The sequence below is a fragment of the Arvicanthis niloticus genome, chromosome 1 (assembly GCF_011762505.2).
Source record: "Arvicanthis niloticus isolate mArvNil1 chromosome 1, mArvNil1.pat.X, whole genome shotgun sequence".
Taxonomy (NCBI): Eukaryota; Metazoa; Chordata; class Mammalia; order Rodentia; family Muridae; genus Arvicanthis; species Arvicanthis niloticus.
Window position 1 is genome coordinate 69,240,240 of NC_047658.1, and position 17,917 is coordinate 69,258,156.

The following is a 17,917-nucleotide window of genomic DNA, read 5'->3' on the forward strand; positions in this document are numbered from 1 at the left end:
GTGGCCGCGGGGCTTGACGGGACTTGTAGTTAGAATCTGCCGTCGCCGGTTGCCGCCTACGTTGCTAGCCACATCGTCGCGGTTACTAAGGAGTGGGTGGGGAAGGCTGTGGCAAGCGCCACCGTGGAGCGACTCCGAGATTCCCGTGAGGCTCGCAGGCGTGCACTCCGCCTGACAGGGACATCGCCTCCGCGGGCTCTTCGGAGGCGGAAACGACGCCGAAGGCAGGTGTGGCTGGAAACTTAAGTTTGCTTGAATTATGAGTCTTTCCAGCCCCAGATGTTGTGTCCTAAGAAGGGAGGTAGAGCCTGCTCTTCATCCTTTTCTATCCCTGATGGTAGAACATTAACTCGATTATTCTCTCCGACGTGACGATCATCTTAGCTGTTAGTAATATTTCCTGTAGAACTGCCATTTATTGAGTGCCTACTGTGTGCCAGGCAGTGTCCTACATGCACTTACATCCACCCATTCTGTGTCAGTCTCAGGATAATGCTGTTTAGACAAGAAAAGAATTTACCAGAAGCCAGAGAGCATGGGTCAGAACACACTTGAAGCCAACTTTTTAGTTTTTTAACTTAAAAGCATTTTTCCAGTTTGGCAGTGTGATTTTTATAAATATTGAGGAAAAAAATATTGAGCACCAATAAAACTTGACATTGAAATGAATGCATATAAGGAAAATAAATCTGGTTGCTAATTTAGAGGCCTGAAATTACCATATAGTAATATCACTTTATGCCATGTTACATAGCATTATTTAGTTTTTTATACCTATATATTTTCCATATGTATACAGATGATCGGCCAGATACTGAATTCACTAGACATCTTGTTTTGTTTTTCTGAGACAAGGTCTCCCTGTAAGGTCTGGCTGGTCTGAAACTTACTGTGTAGACAGATTGGCTTCAAACTCAGAAATCCTGCCTCTGCCTCCTTAGTGCTGGAACCAAAGATGTTCACTACCATACCCAGCCTCTGAATTGCTTAGCATGTCCTCAGTCCTGTTCTAGACACTTAGAAATACCTCTGAATGAAAAAGACAAAATGTTCTTGTCAACGTTATGTTCATGCGATCACTAAAGACTAGCAGACTAGATTTCATCTTCTATTAAGCAGTTCCTGGCCACTCCAATTAGGGTCCAAAAATCGCTGAAGGAAGACCCCACGTTCAAATAGTATTCAAAAACAAAGAGCGTTTATTTTGCACAAACGACTAGCATGCAGAGGCCAACCATTCTTTGAAATGGTGACCCCAGATAAACACATGCAGGCCTTCTTATAGGGGATGGAGGAAGCTCTCTAGAAGGATTAGGTAATCTAAAATTTCATTGATGGGTGCTAGGGGCTCACAGATGATCAGTGGTCTGCATTCCTATGTGGTGAGCATTCGACCATGTGATGAATTAGGGCTGTCCAGTGCAGATGGCCCATTCTGAGATAAGATATTTCCCCATTTTTGTGGTTAGCTCCAGGCGGTTCTTTGGGAGAACACTTTATGATCTTGTTCTGGATTTTATAGTCTGTTCCTAGAGCTGGTGCCTTACGACCTAGTTCCTGGGACTTATGGTCTATTCCTGAAGCTGGTGTCTTATGGCCTTTTTTGAAATCAGGCCTGGTCCTCAAAATAGAGAGAAATGGGGGAGGGGGTCCTTAAATGGCGACAAATGGGTTTCTGTTGTCCTTTCACAGTTGAATGTCTCATAATTTTTGGTTGTTGCCACTTATCCCTCTTGTCACTTCCTCATCTCTTAGCACCCTGCTTTAGTGGTACCAGCTCTGTGAAACCTCCCTTGGTCCTTGCTTTTGACTTCCTTGCAGGCAAAACAAAGTACCCCTGCAGCATTTTGTTTATGCCTCTGTTTAGTTGAGGTAGCATTTATAAAGAATCATCTTTCTGTAGGCCATGTCCTGTTTGAGATGCCAGAGATGAAGAGGTTACTAGGACCTAGGCTTGCCCTTGGAAGGCCTCAGCCTGAGGCGGGTGTGGTGGAGAATGGTCAGAAAAGCAGGTCATTCTGATACATTGTAATAGAGTACCTCTGTTAAGAAATAGGCCTGAGGGCTAGAGAGGTGGCTCAGCAGTTAAGAAAGAGCCCTTGGTATTTCTGTAGAGGACTCCAGTTCAGTTCCCAGCATCCATGTGAAGGCTCACAACCATCTATAATTCCAGTTCCAAGGGATCCAGTGCCCTATGTTGTCTTCTGTGGGCATTGGGTCCACATGCATACATGTAGGCAAAACACATAAAATAAAATAAAAGTTTATAAAGAAATGAAGTGGGCCTGAGATAGCAGCAGAGGGTCAATCTAGGTGGGGGTAGGGTGTGCAGAAAAATTAACTACATAAATCAAGATAACAAAGGAATGGAGTCTGCAAATGGATCAGGAGCATCAGTGCCTGTGTGTGGGTCAGATGTGGGGGTGATGCAGGCACTCAGTTGTAGGAAAGAGACAAATAGACAAATGGTACATGTGTGTTGGAGCTAGGAGGTACTAAAGTGAGCTTGATGTTAGCTTTCAAGTTTGAGATAGAGTCCAGATGTAGCTGAAGTTAACCCTCAAATCTGGACCTTGGACTTTCATTTTCTACCATAAGGATAAGTTCATGCTTCTGTTGGGGCTATATTTAGAATAATGTAACTAGGAGCTGTGTCCCCTTCTGGGCCCTTTAGTCGCATACTCATACCTTCTTAGCTATTATTCCTCATGCTGAATTGGGATTTCTGTAGACCTTTATATCCTGGGTAATAACTGAGCTGGGTTTATTCTTTGTGTTAAATGCATAGCATTTATTTTTCCCAGACTGGGTCTGACTTTTCAACTTTGTCTCTTCTACTTCTGTTCTGCAGAAATGTATTTCATTGAAATGATATCATAGATGGCACCTTCCTTTACCACTGGTCCTTTTTGTGGCCTGCTTAAACAGTGCAACTGCACTGAGCAAGAGCACAATGTAGCTCTTGTAAAGCTATGTCCATGTCTTTGTTTCTGTGCCCCAGGGGTGTGTACATGTGTGATACTCAGGATCAAAACCAGGACCTTGAGCATGCTACCTGCATTCCCGGCCCCTTTCTCTTCATAGCTACCCCATCTTTTTCTTGGAATTGTTTTCCTTCTCCTAACGCCCCTGCACATGCCCTGACAAGACACAGTTTGGAGCATAAGGCTCCATCAATCCAAGACATAGGATACAGTTACTAGAGCTCAAGAGTTCTTAATTAACAATGGGCTGAAGAGAATCACATTATCTCTTTTATAGGTAAAGAGACAGGTAAAGAAACAGAAGCAAAAGGAAGGCAAAGAATCATTCCCGAGGTCAAAGATCAAGTAAGTACCAAATAGACCTAGCAAATAGGCCCCAGTATCCTGGTGAGTTGCTAGAGCCTTCTCCAGCAGCTGCAGTTTCTAGCATTTTCCTGACAGTAATTTAAGCAGGCACTCCCTGTCTAGCTGTCTGTCACCTGATAGAATGGTTGATCTCCAGAGAGGTACCCTGAAAAAAAGAATCAACTGATTTTGTACCTGCCTTTTTGTTTTGTTTTGTTTTTTTGTTTGTTTGTTTTTTTTTTTTTTTTGAATTCTAGGCTCTGTGTCAGGTGTCAGGGTGTTCTAGTTTAGCTCTCTATTGCTGTGATGAAAACACTGACAATAACCAACTTGGGGAGAAAGGGGTTTACTTGTCTTACAGATCCTGATCACAGTTTATCAGCCAGGAAAGCCTCAGCAGGAAGGAAGCAGGGCAGGAACTGAAGCAGAGACCACAGAGGAACACCTGATTACTTAGCTTGCTTTCTCCCGAAACCCAGGATGCCTCCTCACTGAGACCCGGGCCCTGCCCACATCAGTCACTAATCAAAAAAAAAAGTATGCCACAGGCTTGCCCACAGGCCAGTCTGATAGAGGCATTTTCTCAGTTGATAGTCATGGCTTCCTAGATGACACTAACCCGAGTTCATGTCCGTTGACAGAAACAAACTAAACAGGAAGTGTGTTTCTATAGATGAGGTAATCATAGGCCCTGAGACAGATGGCAGTCTGCTGAGGGGAACAAAATAATAATAAAGTAACACATACAATTCTGGACATACGGGGTGTCAGAGGGCCACATGAGAAGAGCCTCCAACCCTTTAGAGGGAGGAACTTAGGGATCAGAATACACATAGGCTCCTCACTAGAGCAGAGGAGGGCCCAGCCTTTGCTTACTCATCCAGTGTTATGTGCTAGGTGCTGTGTTAGGATAAACAGACAATTAACTATGTAACACTGCCCTTTCCCTTGAGGGAAATTAGAGAGATCAGATTTATGTACATCCTTCGGTCCCAGGAGTACTGTGGTGTCCATCATGTTCACTCATGTCTGTTAGGTGCTTCTCATGCACTAGATCCCCCGGGAGAAGAGAGGCAACGAATTGGGCATGTTTCAAACCCAGAGGTTCCTAGTCCCTTGGGGGAGCTTGTTCATGGTTGGTGCTTATCTTGTGAGGTCGGAAGTGCTTGAGTCATAAAGGAGAAAATTACAAAGTGACTAAATAAGCTCAGAGTCAGCAAAAGCACAATTGTTCCTCACTAGAGAGTTTGGTAAAGGCTTTTCGAGGGGTGGCAGGTGCTAGGGTATAGAGAGATGGCTTTTCTCCACACACTTTATCCGTGGCTTCAGGTAGTTCTCACTGCAACTCTTCGAGGCACAGAATTTTTAGGTTCATTTTCTGTGTGGGAAAGCAGGTTCAGAGAGGTAAAGTGACTGGGCCAAGGCCATGCAGCTTTGTAGCAGAAACTAGAGCGGAACTTGAGTTCCTTGTTCAGGAACTGCCCGCTTCCTTCTGCCTTAGGACACCTCGAGCCCTGCTTCCTCACTGCCCATATCATTTATGGGTTCTTCCTACACTCTTGATACCGAAGTCTCACAGTCTTCACGTAACTCCTGTCCCTCAGTCAGCGGGGTCGGAGAGGCTCACATTATCTGGAGCTGCCCCAAAGCAGGTTTTTTGATAACTAAAGTCTGTTAAGGAAAAATCTTCAGGTTTCACAATTTAAGAAACTTAGATCTCTGAGAGGCCAGTCTGCAACTGAATTTTAATGGATGAGACCAACCAGGTGGACAGAGTTAGAAAGGATATGTTATGGGGAAGCAACACTAATCACTGAGTACAAAGGACAAAGCTGGAAACACTGTTTGCCATATACCCTCGTAGGCTAAATGGACAGGAGTGGCTAGGGCGGGAAGGTAAGGTAGAGACACCAAGGACTTCAGAGAACAGGTTTCAAGAACAGGATGGTGGGCCTTGGGTTTAGTGGCAGAGCACCTGCCCAGTGTGTCTGAGGCCCTAGGTTCCATCTCCAGCAAAGCAAAAGCAGAAACGTTTTGTTTAGCTAAACAAACAAAAACAACTAGGGCCTATGGCTTTCCCGTGAGAATCCAGTCAGGGGTTGTAGTGGCAGTCTAGGTGGGATACAGTCCAAGGATGAACCAAGGCAGTGAAGAAGGGTAGACTGCTAGGCCAATGTGAGTGGAAATTTTACCACAGCATAGGATAAAAGCATAGGTTAAAAAGAAAGGCCCCGATCCAGAAAAGGGTCCAGGCCGCATTGGGTAGCCCCCTGCTGTGCATTTCCAGCAACAGCGAATGCTTGTTGTTGGATTTGCAAAGCTAAGTAATAATAGTATTCTGGTGTTTTTTTTGTGTTTTTGAATAGAATTTCTTACTTTGACCTGTGAAAGTCAGAGGATTTTCATCACAGAAAGCCAACAGTAGCCTCAGAGTTGACTCTCTTCCTGGATACGTTTGGTTTGGCCTGCACATTGTTTCATAATGATAGATGACTTGCTGGTGCTTAAATAATCAGATTCCATACAAAAAGCAGACTTCTCTTGTGGAGGAAAGGAAGGCGCTGAGGGGGAGGTGGCAATGTTGACTCAGATCTCCGTTTGGCAGCCACTGGGGAGGACTGAATAGGAGCTGCTCCTATACACACACACACACACACACACACACACACACACACACACACACACAACCCCATGCTTCCCTCCTGTCAATGGTGTTAGCATTCTGTCTAAACTCCACCCCCACAGTTACCTGGCAACAGCCAGGTAGGCCTGGCCCACTATAAAAGGAGCTGCTTGACCCCCCCTCCTCCATCTCTTGCTCTCTTGATCCCTCTGTTCCCTTGCCCCTTCCTTTCCCCCTCTCTCCACGTGCTCATGGCCGGCCTCTACTCCTCTACTTCTCTACTCTCTCTGTCTCTGCCTCTACTACCCTCCTGGCTCTCCTCCTCAAGCCTTGAATAAACTCTATTCTATACTATACTGGTGTGTGGCTGGTCCCTCAGGGGGAAGAGATACCTCGACATGGGCCTGCTGAGACAGCCTCTTCCCCCATATCCACACACCCACAGAACATACTCTCTTTATCTCTTTACCTTTTTATAAACACATCAGCCGGCATCCAGCTTTCTTTACTCTCTCCCTTAGCTTGCCCAAATCCTGTAAAAGCCTGTATTTGCCACACTTAGCTACTTATGTAAGTTTATGCAAGGTCTGACACCAGACAAACAATGACAAATAGATACAGATGATAACTATGAGGGGTTTTTGTTTGGTTTGGGTGTTTTGTGTGTGTGTGTGTGTGTGTGTGTGTGTGTGTGTGTGTGTGTGTGCTGGGACTGAGCTCAAGCTCTTGCACATGCAAGGCCTCTCCTGCCCTCGGCTCTTCCTCGTCTTTCCTGAACTCTGCAAGCTCTTTCACTTCCTGATTCCTGAGTGACAGGTGATAAATTCAACTGTGATTAGGGGTTAGCAACTCCTCTGAGGAATTATTCTGAAGACAGTAACAATTTGATTTAAAAAAAAAAAAAAAAGTTCAAGTCAAATCAAACCCTGGAGGCAGAACCAACATCTACTTCCCAATTTCTGTCTGTATACATGTGTGTGCACACCTTTCTGTCTATATACAAGTATGTACATACAGGTACAACCAACAGGAAGTGAAAGGTTATTTCCTTTGTGTTCTTTTTATTCCTTGGGTGGTAGAGAAATGGGCCAGTCAGGATATGCAAAATGTCTTCCCTATTGTAGCTGACCCTCAGGGAGCCTTCTCTGTCCCTCCTCCTCAGGGAGGAACCCCTCCCCTAGGCTCCAACTACCTTTCTTCCTGATTGCTCCCAGTTGGGGTCAAGGCCACCCATCTTTCTCATTCTCTCCTCCTCAAATCTGCTCCTTTCTCTTGGTGGCAGGCATATAGCCAAGCCTTTCTCGTCCTGTTAGCAGTGGTCACCCTAGAAGATTATCAATGTGTACTTGCCAGGTGCTGTTTATTCTCCTAAACCCAGTCCCAAGCATTTTCTCATTAGATCATGAAAACAGTTCCACAGAAGAGGTCCACTTACTGCCTACATTTCATTAGAGGGAGAAACTGAAGCAGTGTGGTGAAATGTTAAATAACTTAAGTGTTCAAGGCCACACAGTAAGTATCTTACCAGCATTTGACCCATACTCTGTATGTAGTGACTGCCCTCCAAGGCTGGGACTATCGGAAAGCATTGGTTGCCTTTGCTCCCTTTTGTGAGCCAGGGAGTGCATCCCCAGACATTCCCTACATCCCACACCTCTAACTCCTGCCCTGCTGCCTACTTTCTTGACTTTTCCGGCTTGCCTCTCTCCCTTTCACAGCACAGGTCTTTGGAAAACTTGTTTGCAGTTACCTTGCTTGTGTGACTCTGCCTTCCTCTCCCCACTCCACAGCACACATCGGTATTTAGTTCTCCTCTTCCTGGAAGCCAACTGTTGTTTCCTCATGGCCTGTGTTAGCAGTTAACCTTCCCTGGCTTCCCAGCTCCTCCTCTCCGGTGTTTGCTCTTTATCCTGGTCCCCTCCCTGCGGTACTCACTGCCAGTCTCATTCATTGGGACCAATTTTGTCAGGCCTCCTTTTTCAAGCACAGCTCTGCTCATGACTTATACAAAGCTCAGAAGTTGACTTTATCTTCCAGTCACCTACAGTTTGAAACCACAGCTGCCCCCTCCCTGAACCCCATCCCTCATAGCAAACACCCTTCAGGAGCAGGCACTGTCTTCCTGTTCTGCCTCACACCCACACCAAGAGTCCCCAATGCACACCTTTCCTGCCCTGAGACTGACAGCCGCGTCTTGAGCACTGCAATGCCCTCAGTTCTGTGCCTCTTCCTTTTTGAACTGTTTATTCTTCTCTCCACCAGTAAATTCAGTTTACCCCTCAAATTGGATTTATCCTGTCAAAACTTGGTTTGTGTATCACTTTTCCTAAAAGGTGAGCCCCATTTCTCTGACTTCTGTTAAAACAAAGACAACTGCCCTTCACATGTGATCTTCTCGCTCCTCTGGGAAGGTAGGATTGTCACCCCCACTTTACAGATGAGGACTTTGAGACTTGGTGGAGTAGAGGAACTTGCTTATCACACAGCAAGGCAAGGATTCAAACCAGGTCTTTCTGAACTTAATCTAGTATTCTGCTGAATTAGGACTGGTCTGAATTGGAAAGCTCAGGCCCTGCCTCCCTGATTTGCTCACGGCAGCTGGTTTCTGAAGCAGAGCCTCTTGGTCTTTAGATTTAGGGTGCTTAGGACACACTGGTCTTGGTAGGCTCAGGAATGGCACTGGGTGAAGGGTTCCCCTGTACCGTTTACTCTTCTGACTCCCCACTGCCCTGTATCCTTCAGGGAGATGATGTCTTCAGGAATATACAAAATGGATAATGGCAAGCCTTGCCTCAACAACTGCTTTCCAGCCAAAAGTCTCCTTCGGTTGCCGGAAGAAGGTGAGGTGACATCTCTGTTGCTGCCTCTTCTCTATACCCAGCTCCTGCCTTGCACCATTTTTCCTTGTTTTCTCCTTGCCACTCAGGCCCATCCCCTCCCACCCCTCTTTTTGCAGCAACCTCATAGACCTTCTGTAGTGTGTGTTTAACCACAGTGGCTTCTGTTCAGTGACCTCTCATTGCTGACACCTGTAGAGGCCCGCCATGTCGGTTGCAACCTAACCCACCCTTAATCTCTGCCACAACCCCTTTCCTTCATTGATGCTTCTCTCCCAGGATGCTTTTTTCACAAAGCATTTGGATTTGTCCTGAGTGTTCCAGCCTTCCTTCCTGTTAGCCAGAGTCTTCCATACTCGAAGCCCTATCCTTCTCCCACGGTTTTCAAAGACCGTCTTACGACCCGAGTCTGCTGTGTACCTTTCTTCCTTTCCTCTTATTGGATGAGCAGTCGTGCTCTGTTCCACTCCGGAATGACGTTGCTAATGCTTCTGGTAATTTTAAATATCCATCTAGTGACTCCCCCTTCCCTATGGGCAGGGACTTTTACAGTGAGCATAGCCCTAGAGGTGGAACACTGTCTAGAAGTCAGGTAGCTCTGTTGCTTCAGATGAGTAGGTCAAGAGAAAAGCCCACCTTCTTTAACCCCTGGCTTTGTGACTTGTTGCTCACTCTACTATTAAGTATTCCCTTATCATCAGTAGGGGGATTAACTAGTCAATGCCTAAAACAAGAGTAATGCAAACCATATCTGCATATAAACCATATATGTACACACACACACACACACATATATATATATATTACATCATTCCATACATATAGACCTGATAAGGTTTAATTTATAAACTAGATAAACTAGGAATAGTATGAGATTAACTTAGAGTTAAAACTGTTCTAACTAGCTGATAGTAAATAGAATAACTGTATCAGTTTGCTATAATGAATAAGTTATGTAACTGTGGGCTTTCCCACCTGCACATAAGTTCCCCGAAATAATGACTCTGAGACGTAATATACAAGAATAAATGTTCAGGCCACAGGCTTTAGCTCATTTCCGCTATCTCGTAACTCATTTATCCCTCGTAAACCAGTCTCAGTCGTGGCTAGTTACCTCTCCTTCAGTATCATTCGACTGGCTTCCTCAGAGTTGGGTGTGGGGGCGATCTTCCTGTACCTCAATCCCAGAATTTCTCTCTCTGCTGGATGTCCCACTTTCTAATCCTGCCTCAGCTCATTGGCCAATCAGCCCTTTATTGACAGGCGAATGCTTTTACACAGTACTCAAGAGATTATCTCTACAAAGTTGTTTTAAATTCTTCTTTATTTCTGGAATTTTCCACTTAATATTTTTAGGTCATAGTTGAGCAACTGAAAACAGAGGAAAACCTTGGAAAAGGGGATACAGAATATATAGGATATTGATTGATTCTTCTCTAGTCTATTCTCCAATTTGTTGAGGTGTGTAGTAACTAGGGATCAATTGTAGGGCCTCACACATGACAGGCCAGGGTTTTACAACTAAGCTACATCCTAGCCCTGTTCTCCCTGCTTCTCCAAAGGGGTTTCAGTTTGCACTTAGGCGCTGTTCCTGGCCACCTACTCGTTTGAATCCTGTGAGGAAACAATGTGGATTTATGTTTTCTCTCCTTCTCTCCCTTCATCCTTCTTTTCCACCCTCCCTCAAACTCTCTCCACACACAGAAGAAAAAGGCAGAGACAGCTAGAGAGACAGACAGAAGGACAGAGGTGGGAGGGAGGTGTTTATCTGCATATGTTGGTATGCATGCTCACTAAGAGCAGAGGTGTGGACTTAGTGAAGAATACACTTGCTACCTGGATCTTGGCTTCTAAATACCATTCTCCAATGAGAGGAATAAGAGATCCCCAGAAAAATAGATGTTCGCAGGTATGAAGTAAGGGAAAAAGAATTCAGGTTGGACTTTAAACATTGGATGGTACCAGAAAGTAAAGAAGTACTCAGAACAACATCGAGGGCAGGTTGAAGGGACACAGGAGTCAACAACAGAGCCAAATCTGGAAATAAATAGCCTAGATTGGGAAATAAATAATGGTAGGATAAATATTCATGAGCCCATAATGATATAAATAAACATTTAAGCCAATAAATAAGTGGGAGAGAAGAAACATCTTTTTCTTATGGTAAAACTCTGATTAATGAATACAGAAGACATGAGGGAAATATAAAATCACTATTCAAATATCACAGTAATATTTTTTACAGCTAAAACTCACTTTTGGGTAATATGTCAGTCAGGATTCTTTAAAGAAATAAGGCTAATAGAAGATAGGTAGATGGATGAATGGATAGATAGATGATAGATAGATAGATAGATAGATAGATAGATAGATAGATAGATAGATAGATAGAGCAAGCAGGTGGGTAGATGGAATAGGAACTGACTTATATGAATATGACTTATGTGACTCCTGGGGAGAGCTAATCTAAAGTAGATATTTGTTTTGTTTCCTGATGGTAAGAATGAAACCCTGTGCTTTGCATAAGTTGGGTAAGTTCTACCACTGAGCTACATCCCAGCCCATTGTCTTTTTTTTTTTTTTTTTTTGAAACAGATCTCTAGGTAGCCCTGGCTGTCCTAGAACTCACTATGTAGACAAGCTGACCTTGAATTCACAGAGATTCAGCTGCCTCTGACTCTGGAGTGCTGGGATTAAATACGTACACCCCATTGTAGTCTTGAAGCGGGACGTCTTTTTTCTCTAGGAAATCTCATGTTTTGCCCCTTAATTTTCAGCTGATGGAGGTAGAGTCACCTACATTATCAAGTACCTCTCTCACTAACATCACCTTACTAATTAAAACTACAAAATACTGTCACAGCAATGCAGTGTTTGAACAATTGCATATTTTAACCCAGTAAGGCTGACACACAGCAATTTGGGATGCAGAAGAAAGTTGGGTAGAAGTATGAGAAACGAGACATTTGAACAACTTTCTAGTTATAGTTATTAGTAACAAAGGTAAAAAATGAATAGGAGCTTCTCGGTATCGAAATCGGAAAGGCCCAACTCTGAATGAATGAGTGATCAAAGTTAGCATTGTAGGGCTGGGTGGTGGTTCGGTAGGGAAGAGCACTTGCAGCAAGCAAGAGGACCCATCCGCAGCACCCATGTAAAAGTTGAGCATGGCCATATATGCCCATGAATTTGGGACAAAGACAGGAAGATTTCTGGGGTTTTGCTGACTGGCCAGCATAGCTGAAGTGGTAAGCTTCCGGTTCAACCAGAAACTCTGCTTCAAGGGAACAAGGTAGATAGTAACAGAGATACTTTACATGTTCCTCTGGCTTCCACATGCACAGCTGCACACATGCGTGCACATGCACTCATACATCATGCATATATATGTCTATGTCTATACATACCACACACACAGAACAAACACTAGCATCAATGTGTTGTATAATAGCACATTCCTATAACCCCAGCACTCAGGAGGCTGAGGCAGGAGACTTGTAAGTTCAAAGTCAGCCTGGACTGTATGGTGACAACTTGTCTCAAAAACAAGGTACCACCACCAGAAATAACGCATAGCGAGTTCTCTGATATGAGGCACAAGGCAAGGCACAGCTTGCTTTTGTCGTAGCTTGCCAAGTTCAAAGCCTCAGTCTAATCCTGGGAAAGCATTAAACAAGTTCACACAGGTGGATATCTTACTTTGGGTATTTTAATATTTAACTGGCAAGCACACTTCACAAGTGTCAAGCCTGCAGGAGGAAAGAGTGGAACGGAGGTTTGTCTCTCCAGTTGGAGCAGACTAAGGAGCCATGCCAGCTGAATGTGACATGAGATCCTGGCCTAGATCCTGTGACAAGGGGAGGACATTAGTCAGGAGACTGGCAGATTTCAAAGAAGGGCTGACATCAGTACTGATGTTGCATCGATGCTAATTGCTCAGATTCAGTAATTTTGTGGCTGTTACAAAGGCAAGAACAGAACATTAAGGGAGCTGGGTGAAGGCTATGTGGCAATTTGACTGTTTTTGCAACTTTTCTAGAAGTCTAAAATTATCTCAAAATGAAAAAATATAAGGAAAAACAAAATAATCCTTCCTTGATCCTCCTTTCTGCTAAAAGCTATACCATTCCTGTGCTTCGTCTGGCTTCAGCACTTTCTATGGGCTGCCTCTCCTGACCTTTTCAGCTTCCTCCCTTGATCTCCTGGCACATCTGGGCCTTTCCTCTTGGCCACTTGGTGTTTTCACACCAACTCAGACTGTTACCTTCAGGAGGCAGGGCTATGCAGAGTGAGTCGAGGAGAACCGAAACCTATGCCCAGGTGGGGTGGCCTTTGCTGGTGGGGTACCAGACTACTTAGCCAGAGCAGAAGTGGGAAATGCCTCACATGAGACCAGAGCAGGCAGGACTGGCAACAGTGGTTGAGTGTGGAACCCTGGAGGCAGGACTAGGAGCTGCTGCCTGCCAGAGCCTGTGGCCCCATCCTGGGCTTCACAGCTATTCTGTTGTGTGTCATCCAGGCCTTCATACATCTGGGCATTTGTTGTTCTTCCCTCTACCTAGACTGCCTTAGTTTCAATCCTCATCAACGGAATTCCTTCAGCTTAGTAGAGCTATCTCATACTGGAAGGTTCTCTGGGCTTCCACACTACCACAGATATTATTGACCTGTTAGGGGTCAGTGCTTCTGTCATGTTCATTGCCATGACACCAGCTCTCAGCACAAAGTAGATGTTCACAAACATCTAAGCAGATGATGATATGGGCTCACTAAGTCGTTCGTTTAGCAGTGGTCACAGTGTGAGAGTTCTGTGCAGGCCATGCAGACAAGAAGATGAATTAGTCAGACAAGCCCCCTGCTGTTAAAAGAGTTTCTATTCCAGAGGGAAGGGAATGTGGACCACAAATGAGTAAATAAATAATATAAAGATTACAGTTAATACAGGGGGTAGATTAATGGCTAATGTGGAAGATAACAGATTATAGAATGTCTTCATGATTTTTAAATGGACTTACTATGAATGCTATAATCTTTTTAAATTTTAAGATAGGGTTCCATGTAACCCAAGCTGGCCTCAAACTTGCTGTGTAGCCAAGGATGAGCTTGGGTCCTCCTATTTCCACTAATTGAGATTGTATTGAGATTACAGGTGTGCTCCACTAACAAGTTTTATATAGTAGGTGGGGGTATGAACTGCAGTTTCATGTATGCTAGGCAAATGCTCGGCCAACAGAGTTACATCCCTGGGCATCATATGATTCTTTATCCTGACATATGGAATTGAGGTCACAGAGTCCTTACCTGGGAGATGACAGTGGTAGAGTAGGTGCCTAGCACTGAGAGAATAATCCTTCGTGCTGACAGAGATCAGGGAGGACATCATATAACAGGAAGAGTCTGACTCTGTCTCTTAAACAGTAGCCTTGGGAGGCACACATTTGGAGATAAGGAGGGAGTCGGGCAGCCATCCTACCCTTCTCATCCTAAGCCGTTTCATCTGTAACATAGCCCTCACTGAGCTTAGAGGCTCTTAAATGAGACGTGTGCACAGACGTGCTTCAGCATGAGACTGCTTCAGCAGTAGTGAGTGCCAGCACTCAGGAGCTATTGGGGCTTTGGCATTAGAGATAAATATAATGTATTCGTATCCTTGGCTTCAGAGGCCTTTGGCTCTGCTCACTGTCCCAATCTTCCCCACAGGCCGGGGACACTGGATAGTGGCTCGGAAAGGCAGCATGAAGAAAGGGGTAGCTAAGGCAGCCACCGACGGTCAGGAAAACCAGAAGAAGGTTTCTTTCGATACTGGGTTGAAGAAAATATCTCGGCGAGATAGTCAGGCAGACATTTTTGGACACATCTTGGACCGGTCTTTTCTGGTGAGAGTAAATACATTCCTGAGTGGCTGACAGCATTATTGAAGGGAAGGGGAAGGGAGGAATGAGGATTTCCCTACTTTGTCTGACTAGGGGCAAGGACTGGTCTTGCCCAGGTACCTTTACTCCCACCTGACTTCAAGCCATGAGAGTGATGGTGGCAAATTTATTGTGGCTGATGATGAAATAGCCCTGGAAATGTCCTTTAACACGTGAAACCGTTACACACACCCTGCGAGACAGGCCCAGGATTGCCATCCTTACTATGTTGTTACCACTGGTAGACATGGAAAAGAGGCCCCACGTATGGCCAGTGAATGGCCAGACCAGGATTAAAACCCTGATCTACTGACTCTAAAACCTGTACCTTTATATTATGTAAAATGGCCAGACAGGGTGTCACATACCCTTAATTTCTGTACTCTGGGAGGCAGAGGCACTACTTAGTGAAACCCTGGCTCTAAGAGGAAAAAAAGACATTTTACAAAGTGAAAAGTCTTATGTCAGTTGGAAAGGCAAGAGTGTTTCAGAAATAAAAGGTAAACTGAGGATCCTTAAGCCAGTGCTGAGGAGGAATGCGAGATGCCTGTGAGCCATGCTGTGTTCTGCTCTGTGGTGACTTCTCCAGGAGCTGGTGAGACCAGGGAGGTCCTGCTTTCCCACAGCCTTTGTCCTTTGGTTTTAGCATCTATCTGGAGGCAGAAGGATTCCAGACCTGAGGCAGTCTTTCTGAAGAGACCTGGGATGGTGGGTTGGAGACCAGCCAGGCAAACTCACATCTGTTCTATGCAACGCTTCAGTAGCTTTGCAGAGAAAGATGGGTTTTGTAAATTAATACTAATGGACAGCGTGGGCTCTCGCTGCTCCCTGAGAACAACTCTGGTAGCCTCACTCATTCCCATATTCTGCTGGTAAGTCTTAAGACGTGTATCAGAGGTCACAAGAGAATGTGGCTGGTCCGCCTCATCTCACTGAGCAGCACAAGCTTTCTGCAGAGCCTGTGGATCTGTTTCTCTGTTAGGACCACTCCTCATTGGGAGTTCAGAGGATGGAAACAGCAGTACGGACGTCGAGCAGACCACTTCACTCTGGTGTTCTTTGTCCCCTCATTCCCAAATACAACTGGCCCCGTATATCCACTATTCCTCACCCACAGACTCAAACAGCCACATACTGAAATGTTTGAAAAACAAAGCACAAGTATGTACTACACATGTGAATACTCTTGTATTCCTAGTCCCTGAACCATATGGCAAAACTATTTACATATTATTCCACTATGTACATATTACATGTATTTGGATATTAGCACTAACCCGGAGATGATTGAGAGTATATAAAAGGATATACATAGGGGTTTTTTTTGAAGCCACTGGAATATTTTAAACAAGGAACTTGAGGGCCAGAGAGATGACTCAGGGGTTGAGAAAATAGCTGCTCTTCCAGAGTACTCAGGTTCAATTCCCAGCACCCACATGGAAGTTCAGGACATCTGTAGATCCCAGTTCCAGGGGGATCTAAAACCCTCTTCTAACATCTGCAGATGTCTTAGTTAGGGTTTCCATTGCTGTAAAGAGACACTATGAGAAAGTCAACTCTTACAAAGGACAATTATTTAACGGGGCTGGCTTACTGCTTCTAAGGTTCAGTCCATTATTATCATGGTGGGAAGCATGGCAGCATCCAGGCAGGCATGGCGCTGGAGGAGCTGAGAGTTCTACATCTTATTCTGAAGGCAAACAGAAGACTGACTCTTCTAGGCAACTAGGAGGAGGATCTCAAAGCCCACTACAACAGTGACACACCTTCTCCAGCAAGGCCACACCAGCTCCAACAAGGCCATACCCTAATTAGTGCCACTCCCTATGGGCCAAGCATATTCAAACCACCACAACAGGTATCAGGCACAAATGTGATGCACAGACATACATATAGGCAAACACCCAGATATATAAAATAAAGGTAATTTTTAACATTATAATGAAGTGTTTGAATGTCCCTGTTTTTGCATCCTAGCATTTCCAGCAGTTGAGTTGAGTGTGTGTGTGTGTGTGTGTGTGTGTGTGTGTGTGTGTATGTATGTATGTATGTATGTAGGGTGACCGTCCCCCTGTGAGTTCCCATATTAACCAGCATGGTTTGTTACCTTCACGGCAGCTTTGGGTAGAGGAAACAGTGAAAATGCTTTTCAGAGCAATGGGATCTCTGTGCTGCCTGTCAGTTCACTGGCACCTCAGATTATACTTCTGCACATATGCCATTGACCCCACATCCCCAAATGCATCATTTTGGCTAATATTACCTCTCTGTTGGCACTAACTAGCCATTCACTGAGCTTGTAACCAGAGGTTATAGTTTACGCTTGCCTCTCACCCTCTGTCGACATTCCCATATTACCAAGTCCTAGAGCTTCTATTAAACAGTCATCAAGCCTACTTCCTTTTGTGTCTTCTGCTACAACTGTGAACTAGGCCACCATCACCTCTTATTGGGCTAACCACGTAACTCTTAACTAGTTCAAACCAATGAGAATGCTTTTCTTTAGGGTCGTTGAGATGGCTCAGTAGGTAAAAGCTCTTGCTGGAAAAGTCATTAACAACATCTGGCACATCGGTCTTCTGTCTTCTTATCCTTTTTAAGTAGGTCAGACAAGCTGATCTTTATGAAACTGCTGTCGGCCCCAACTTAATCCACTCCCTTGTTCAGAGCCAGTGTGGATCCGCGTGGTCTCATAGCTCCCTCTCTAAAAACACCTTGCCTTCTGTCTGGGAGGCCTTCGCACTCCCTGCCCACTGCATAGGATCATCTCCTATGGCTTAGCTCTCAGCTGTAACATCACACCCTCAAGGAAATGTTTCCTCCTTTTAAGACTGAGGTTGGGCCTCCTGTTTCCATATCCCACTGGATCTTGAATTTCTCCTTTAAAATAATCATTACATTTCTGAGTACTTGCTATTTGCCTTCCTACGAAGTGGTCACTCTGAGAGAGTATGGAAGGCATCTGCTGCTTCTGCACCGTCTTTTCTGAGCCTGTTTAGACTCTCTTCACAGTAGGCACCATACAGAGTAGGCCATGATAGATGGGACAAGGAATTCTGCAGCACTCAACTAGGAGATATTCTGAAGCCGATAGGTGATCCTAACTTTTCCACTGTGTACAGTGACACATAGCAGGCAAAAATGCACAGTTTAATGAGTACAGATTGAATCCAAATCATCCATCCACCATGTTCTAGCTACAGGGCCTCAGGCAAG

At 44.8% G+C, this 17,917-nt stretch overlaps 1 protein-coding gene across 1 annotated transcript in view; it reads left to right on the top strand.

Annotated features, from left to right (window-relative positions):
* The first annotated feature begins 88 nt into the window (after positions 1–88).
* Positions 89–17,917, top strand: part of Xrra1 (X-ray radiation resistance associated 1) — a 65,745-nt gene continuing 47,916 nt past the window's right edge. Inside the window, exons 1-4 of the mRNA XM_034510141.2 lie at positions 89–228; positions 3,262–3,329; positions 8,695–8,792; positions 14,490–14,665. Of these exons, the coding sequence (XP_034366032.1) occupies positions 8,699–8,792; positions 14,490–14,665 (270 nt within the window). The 5' untranslated portion in view covers positions 89–228; positions 3,262–3,329; positions 8,695–8,698. The remainder of the gene's footprint in view (positions 229–3,261; positions 3,330–8,694; positions 8,793–14,489; positions 14,666–17,917) is intronic.